Below are 8,836 nucleotides of genomic sequence, written 5' to 3'. Positions count from 1 at the left end.
TTTAAACCCTTATAGGTTTAATCACTCGAGTCATAAAGGCTACGAAGAGACGATTCACAATGAGATTATTAAAGTTGTCCTCATTGGGATCTTTTTTTATGCAATGATTAGTGCAATGTCCCTTATTAAACATCTATTCTCGAAAATCAACCTCTAACTTAAAGTTTTCACCCAATTTTCATCCTAGTAGTCTCAGATAATTCACTCAAAATTTAGCACACATGGAATCCATATTTATCTTCAAGTTTTCCTGCAACAGCTTAACCTACCAAACAGCCTATATTTGGTTTAAGGGTATAATAATGTTTAAAGGTTGTTTGGGTTTAGCATCTAAGTTCTCTTATTCAACCTATAAACATGTATCAACTTACCCATGTACAACGCTACAATCAACCCACGTGCAAAAATAATTTCCGTTTCACACAAATTAGCAAAAATCTAACTCACACATATAACTTATCCTTAATCCATGAACCAATACATGTTTTTAATATTATACATCATCGCCGGCAAGCTATCTAACTCACACAAGCATGCAAAACACGAAATGAAATTTTTTTTTTGTTTTTATTTGACAATGCACACAAATAAAAATTAAATAAATAAATAAATAAAAACAAACAAATAATTAAAAAAAGAAACACACAAATAAAAGAAAAAATTGCACACAAATCAGACAAAACCAAAAATTTTGGCAATTAGACGATTTATAGTGCACTCTCCCCCAAACTTAAACTAAACATTGTCCTCAATGTTAAATTAAAAGAAAAAGAGGAGGACTTCCCTGAATTGTCTGAATTGCCAACGATGATTTGGTGCACTAATGTTGAATTTGATGGACGTTTCTTCTAGCTTCCCCCCAACTTGAGATTTATCCAGCTTCTCCTTGTCAATGTTGTTTGATTGATCTGCGACGTCATGTTCCTAACAAATCACAATGTAGATATTAAACTCATGGAACAAGTGGTACTTAGCTCAAACATTGATAACCAACTTGATTTTTTAAAAACCTAAGGGACGGGTAGGGTTGATGAATTCCTAAATAACAACTTTGAAATAAAATAAATTATCCTAAAATTCAAACACAGAATAAATAAATAGAGATGAAAGCTTGGGTTGCCTCCCAAGAAGCACTTCTTTATAGTCACTAGCTTGACTCAACCAAGGTGTCTATGGTGAATCTTCGGGTGGAGCATCTCTCTTGTTTCTGAATATTACCCTCGGCTTTGCATTCTCCTTCACCGTAGCATGGCCAATAAAATCAGGCGGTTTGAACCTCGATGTAGCCTTCAAAACCTCTTTTGGTTTGACAATGTTTAGAGGTTTCAAAGGCCTAGCCACATAGCCTTCTTTTTTGTCAGGTGGATCAACTTCTTGGGTGAATATGAAATCCACTACTTCTTCGGCTCCCGAGTATTTGCCATCAGTAGATTCATCCCTTACTAAGTAATTGAGAGCCATATATTGTTCTAAAGGGTCATAGAACACTTCCTTTTTTTCTCTGTGACCTAAAACTGCGTCAACCGATTGGACCATATTGCAAATGTTGACTTTTTCTTTAGGCTTTTCTACTTGATGGATGTTAAAAGTTACATGCTCTTCATTAACCCGCAATGTCAATTTTCCTTCCTGGACATCAATCAATGCTCTTCCAGTAGCTAGGAAAGGTCAACCAAGAATCAACGATATTTTCTCGTTCTCCTCCATGTCCAACACCACAAAGTCCACAGGAAGGATGAACTTATCGACCTTCACCAATACATCTTCAATCATGTCTTTGGGATATGCGATCGATCTGTCCGCCAGTTGCAAAGTGAGGGTTGTGGGCTTCACTTCTCCAAGACCCAGCTTTTTGAACACTGATAGGGGCATCAGGTTTATACTAGCTCCAAGGTCGCACAGTGCCCTATCAAATGTGATACCACCAATATTGCACGGGATGTTGAAGCTGCTCGGATCTTTCAATTTGTGAAAGAGCTTCTGAAGTATGTCACTACACCCCTCTGTCAGCTTAATTGTCTCGAACTCCTCCAGCTTCTTCTTATTTGACATCACTTCTTTCAAGAATCTGGTGTAGTTAGGCATTTGGGCCAAAGCTTCTGCAAAGAGAATGTTGATGTGGATTTTCTTGAAGACTTCTAGGAATTTTGCAAATTGGTCATCAAATTTCTTCTTCATGAACCTCGCGGGAATGGTAATGGGGGCTTCAAGATTGGTGGGTTGTCCGAAAATGAGATCAAGTAAAGCTTATAGATCTTTGTACCCTCTGCCTCAGTTTTCTGCCTTTCCTCTGTAACTATGACATCTGATGTAGGCACCATAATCTCCTTAGGTTTGCTTTCTTCAACCATTTTACCACTCCTTAGGGTGATCGCATTGCAGTGTTCACGTGGGTTAACCTCAGTGTCACTGGAAAATTTTCCTTTTTGCTGAGACTTCATTGAGGTAGCCAATTAGCCAAGTTGCACTTCAAGATTCTTCATTGTGGCTCTCATGTTGGACACATGTGTTTCAATATTATCCAACCGTAATTCATCTTTGTTGATGCGTGATCTTGTCTCAGAAATGAACGTCCCAAGGATGTCTTCCAAGGGTGGTTTTCCATCAGAATTCTGAGTGTTGAATCCGGGTGGAGGTTGAAGTGTGTTTTTATTGTTGCCATATGACAAGTTCTCGTGATTCCTCAGCCCTGGATGATAGTGATTAGCTTGGTAGCTTCCTCTTTGATTGTAGTTTCTACTGTTGACATATTGGGCCTGCTCGTTTGCAACCTCTCTTGGTGTGATGAAGAAGTACTCATGACTGAATCTACCTTCTGTTGATTTCCTTGAGTGGTAAGCGTGACTATCTGATTTGTGAGTGATGCAACCTGAGCTGCTAGTGCGGTGATGGAATCCACTTCATGAAGTCCTGCTACTTTCTTTACACCTGATCTCGCACTTGGCCATTGGTAACTGTTGGTGGCTATGTCATCCAATAAAGCATATGCAGCCTCTGCTGTTTTAGCCATTAAAATGCCTCCCGCAGCTGCATCTACCATAGTCCTTGTCTGCCCATTTAGCCCATTATAAAATATCTCAATTTGCACCCATTTCTGGAACCCATGTTGAGGACACCTCCTAAGCAAATCTTTAAATCTTTCCCAAGCTTCATAGAATGGCTCGAAGTCGAGTTGTTTGAATTAGCTAATTTCACCGCGAAGTTAAGCTGATTTAGAAGGTGGAAAGTATTTGGTGAGGAATTTCTGAGCCAAATCATCCCACGTTGTAATTGAGCCATACGGTAGTGATTGGAACCAAGCCTTTGCTTTATCCCTTAAAGAGAATGAGAATAGGCGAAGTCTAATTGCATCTTCAGTAACCCCATTCATCTTCACCATGTCACAAATTTCCAAAAAGGATCCAAGATGAGCATTTGGGTCTTCTACTGCAGTACCCCCAAACTGATTTTGCTGCACCATATGTATAAACCCTGGCTTCAAATCGAAATTGTTTGCAGCAATTGCTAGGTGTGCGATGCCGGAATAGTTGTCATTGACAACCAGCCTTATGTAGTCTCGAATAGCCCTTTGTTGGTTATCCTCATTGGCTACTCTAGCATCCTGTTCTGCCATTGCTTCCCGTTCGTTTCTTTGTATGCCTCTAAGAATGCGAAATGTGCGTTCTGGTTCAAGATCAACAGATAATAGATCTAGATTTCTCGCCCTTTGCATAAACAGCTGAAATAATCACAAGGAAGCATTTAAAGATAGACACAAAAAGAGTAAAATAAAAATAACGGTAAAAATAAAAATCTACAGTAAAATGAACGCCGATTGGTAATAATATCAATTGAATTCGACTAAATCAATCCCCGGCAATGGCGCCAAAAACTTGCTAAGCATTTTATATAACGTGATTTTATACCGCAAGCGCACAGTGTCAAGTTTTGTAGTTTATTAAAGAATTGAAAAGTGTCGAACCCACAGTGATTGATATTCGACTTCCACTGATTACTATAATTGTGTCCGCGTTTACTTTATCTAGACAATCGAGTGTTAAATTAATGTTTGAATACTAAACTAACGTCAATGAATTAAATAGTGCAATAAAAGTGAGACAATTTCTAAAGACTAAATCAAAATTACGTAATGTCTAGGAAGTGATTTCACCGTATTCTTGACATAATTCTCAATCCCTATAGATATTTCCATCAACTATTTCCCGAATTCATAAGCAAGAATCCTAAATTAATTCTATTTCCCCCTCTCGAACGTCAAATAGAACTTATCTCTATATTTTAACCCCAATATCTCTATTCCGAATTAAATATATAAAGATTATCACGTACTTGATTCTTGTTTTACCCTCAAAGATTCGTACTTTCTCTCGAAACCTACAAATCTAGGTTATATTTTTCTTAGATCTCGAGCGTCAAATTTAGAACATCAATTCATTCAATTGGTGATCAGGCAACTGAAAGCATTAAACAAGAACAATACAAATCAATTCTGGAAAATTAAATGGAAATACTATAAAGAAATTAAATCATGTCTCAAATAGGTTACATCAAACCCTAGATTTAATAGTTACTTCATGATTGAGAAGAAAAACACAATAAAATACAAACTAGAGTGCATGTATAAAAGAAAGATCGAAAAAACTCAAGTTGTTGCTCTATTTCTCAATCTTGTTGCTTGATTTCTCAGTTTTCTCCCTTCTTCTTCTCCAAAATCGGGTCGATCTTCTCTCAACTGGTGCCTCTCTTTTTCTTGCCTTTTCAACCGTCTAACCCTCCTTCTTTTATTCTTCATCTTGGAATTTATATTTTCTAAGAGTCCTCAAGGGTTAGGGTATGATTTTTGGGCCGAAAAGATAATTAAAAATTCGGGTTTTAACGTTTTGGAATTTGGCGCCACAGCACCCAAGCATGGCGCCATGGCGCCACGATTCTCATGTTAACAGGCACCATGGCGCCCAGGTCTGGCGCCGTGGCGCCCAAGTTTCTGCTTGAATTCATCGCTTTAGGGGCGCCATGGCACCCCTTTTTCTGTGCCGTGGCGCCAATGCCGCTGCTTTGCTTCTCTTCACTTTGTTTTTCCAAGCCTATTTTCCACTCCAATCTTATTCAATACTTGCATATTCATGCTCCATTTCATTGATCATCATTTTTGCTCATCACCGGCTCCCAATAGTGGTATTTTCTCGAGAGTTGTCAAAACTGCAAAACAACACGAACACACACATCAAAACATTCAAAAATGCCCAAGAACACATCAAAAAACGTGATTTAGAAGCTTTAGTTTAATGAGTGTATTACACTCATCAGGTAGTCACATATATCTCACAACTTAGGTCACAGATAGTTATTGTAATGCCCCAAAAATTTTAGAATAAAATTTATTTATTTTATATATTCACATTTTTTTAAGTTGAGGACTAAAATGAAAAATATTTTAAATTCCTATTTTATTTGATCCAAGTAATTAGATATTGTTAGAGCGAGATTTAATATATCGATATTGGACTCATTTTATAGGTTGTAATTAATTAGAAGTCTTTGACTCAAGAAAAAGTTATTTTGGATAAGAACACATTAGGTTAGACTCAACTAAAAGAAAATAGGATAAATAGAACTTTATTTAAACTATTATTCAATTCATTTTCTCTCTCCAAAAATGTGTGGGTGGGTATTGAATTTTAATATTATTTTTAGTTTAATATTAACATTTTTGAATTTAATGTGATAACCAGTATCCTATTTGGATTACTATGAATTTATTATTAAAATATAATCCAAATACTAAACTAGGTTTTATCCAATAAGGTACATGTTTTCTAGTATAACTCAACCACCTTTTATTACTATAAATACTATACATGGATTCCATAATTCACACACCAAAAGTCATACACACGTAAAAGAGAAAAGAGAGAGAGGGGGAAGAGAGAGGCACTTTTGAGAACTAGAAGACAAGAAACCATTCTGCAACTCTTAAATAAATGAGGTAAGATATTTTAGGTGCAAGTGTTTTTATTTCCTTAAGCGTTTGTGTTCAATTAAATATGTATGGATTGCTAGTGGACCTTCGAGTTCTATAAAAATAGAAATGAAATCTTACGAGATATAAGAGAACCTAAGATGGGTGTGTCACTTGGTCATCGATATATTCTATAAGAGCGAGCGGTATGAAATATAAATTTTATTGTTATATATATGTATATGGAAACTGCACGTATCTTACTGAGTGTTTTTGAATAATCACTCTTACAAATTTTTACAGATTAGTTCTGGCCGATTAGAATAGTGGCGGGATGGTGATGCGGACTGCCAAGTGAATCGAATAAAGGAAAAAGAAATTTAACATTTAATTTGTTCTTTTCTTATGTCTATAAATTATTTGTTTGTTTTATTTGTTCAAAAACTCGTTTGTTTATTTTAAATTGATATTTATGGTTGAAAATAAAGAATTTTCTTTATTGAAAAATCATTCCGCAATTATTATAAAGGAAATTGAGTTTTTCGCGTTATGAAAATTTGGGGCGTTGCTGTCATGAGCCAAAATTCAATTGAAATAGGTATCCCATCTGACATCCATCTTAGGTTCTTAACACCTGATGACCATGTCATAAAAAAAAATTCATTTCTCCAGTGTATCTTGATTTTTGTTATATTACGCAGAATACATGTCTTCGAACACAGAACACATATCTTTTGGAGAATGTTACATGTTATGGTACATATATCACATTTTATGGTCCAAATGAAATTTGTAGTCACATATATGTATCTCATACAACAGGTCATATCTAGTTATCAAATATCTACAGATTTCAAACACAGTTCATGTTTCTTATCATAACAACTATGTGGATGTCGAAACTCAGTTGCACTTGAAAATGCAATGGTCACAGGTATATTTCACTGTGCTATTTTAATGAATGTTTGAAATAAAAGAACATGATATATCTATAATCTATCTTTATTATTTGTTAACTTCTACTATCTTTTGTGTTACTTTCCTATGTCATGCTAGTTTAATGGAACCATACTTGAGCATCTCCTACCGTTGTGACCTTGTCCTCCACAGCGACCACATTTTACTGCTAGTTTTCCTTCTCTGGATGATCTCTTCCTCTTCTCAGTAGGTCTTCCAAAACTCATCTTCTAGTTAGAAATTAACACAATTTTGGCTTGTACTTCTTCAGGCACTGTCCATTCATTTTTGTTCCCAACACGATATATAGAATATTGGTATGCATTCACGTAAGCGTCTTTTGTGTAATAATAAGAATAGTAAGCATATAGATCTCTCCCTGTATTTGCAATTAAAACCAAGGCATGCAAATACGGTATGAAATCAAATTGTAGCATCCTACATGTACATGTGCATTGTTCAATATCAACAACAAAGGTTGACTTTTCATCCCTGACAAAAAACACTTACTAGTTGGAAAGAGATACCTGCGAGAATGTAAAAACAGTCATAGTATCATGTCACATTTTTTATAAATATGTCACAGACATATATCTTATGTCACATGTTAATATATTAGGTCACGTGCATTTATATTCATTGCACACACTTACGTCCAGGTCACACATGGAAATGGTGTACACAAATATCTTCTGTCACAAATGTACAGCTCATGTCACATGTATTTATGGTGAGTCACAAACATGAATTTTATTGTCAGAGTAATGAATTTACCCTCAAGTGCCTCAATTTTACACTTATTTTCCTCATCTCTTCTCTTATACTTACTTGACAATTTCGTGAAAGTTCAATGTGCATCATCTCTATGTTTACAAAATCAAGATTGTATAGTTTGCTGCAATGACTCTAGCAACAATACGTATGGTAATTCTTGGTTGCCTTTGTCACAGCATTCACTGATTGTATGATGTTCAAAGTCGTTGTAGAGTATCTATTTACTGACATATGGATTCGTGACCACTTTTTGTCCAACATCTCCATGCAAACACATCATAATTATTGATATCATATAACTAACATATGTGACCATTTTTATTTATGTGAAAATGTCATCAGATGTAGTACACTACTAGGTAACAAGTAATCTTGTCATTCACTGTCTCCAATCGTCGCATGTAATATTCAAATTCTTCCAATGTATAAGCACGGACAGTCGAATTGAATGCTGATGTAATGTTTTCACAAGATTTCCCATAGTATGATTTCAAGTTTTGCAACAAATGATATGTTCAAATACCATGAGAAGTCCCGGGATATACATATTCTATTGTGTATTTTATACTCATGTGATGGTCAGATACAAAACATAGTCTATCTCTATGCCTCTAAGCCTTCTTAAAGTTCTCCAAAAACTATCTCCAAGATTTATCATTCTCATTGTCTCCAATTTCAAAAGCAAGAATATATATGCTATTATTTGCATCTTGTGTACACGCTGTGAAAAGTGTATCTCCATAATGACCATTCAAATAAGTACCATCAACCACAACCACAGGTTTACAATGCTCTCATCCACGTACTGATGCACCAAGTACCATAAAGCAATAATTGAAACTATTGTGACTATCCATTTCGAGTTTTGTGACCGTATCAGGATTCATTTGTTGGAGCATGTAGAAGAAGCTTGATATTTTACCAAATGATTTAATTGGATCACCCCTAATCATTCTCAAAGTTTGTTCAAGAGATCTCCAAGCTTTCGAATAATTCAAATAAACCCCATAAGTATGCAACACATCACAGCATATATTCTTTGGAGTATATATATAATATGTGATAATGTGCATTTATATTTAATGGTAGATGACACAACCGAAGTCGATACTTGCATGTGTGACCCCAACACTATAGTTGATGGAC

General features: G+C 35.6%; 1 protein-coding gene across 1 annotated transcript; it reads right to left on the bottom strand.

Moving 5' to 3' along the window:
- Positions 1–1,668: 1,668 nt before the first annotated feature.
- LOC111395215 lies at positions 1,669–2,441 on the bottom strand. Its single transcript, XM_023021211.1, has 2 exons — positions 2,183–2,441; positions 1,669–2,099 (listed from the first exon to the last, which is right to left on the bottom strand). The coding sequence occupies exons 1-2, from the start codon at positions 2,439–2,441 to the stop codon at positions 1,669–1,671; spliced, it is 690 nt and encodes a 229-aa protein (XP_022876979.1).
- Between the last annotated feature and the right edge of the window lie 6,395 nt (positions 2,442–8,836).

Source organism: Olea europaea, chromosome 6 (genome assembly GCF_002742605.1).
Source record: "Olea europaea var. sylvestris chromosome 6, O_europaea_v1, whole genome shotgun sequence".
Taxonomy (NCBI): Eukaryota; Viridiplantae; Streptophyta; class Magnoliopsida; order Lamiales; family Oleaceae; genus Olea; species Olea europaea.
Note: the sequence above shows the minus strand (reverse complement) of the source record. Positions and strands in the feature narration are given on the sequence as shown.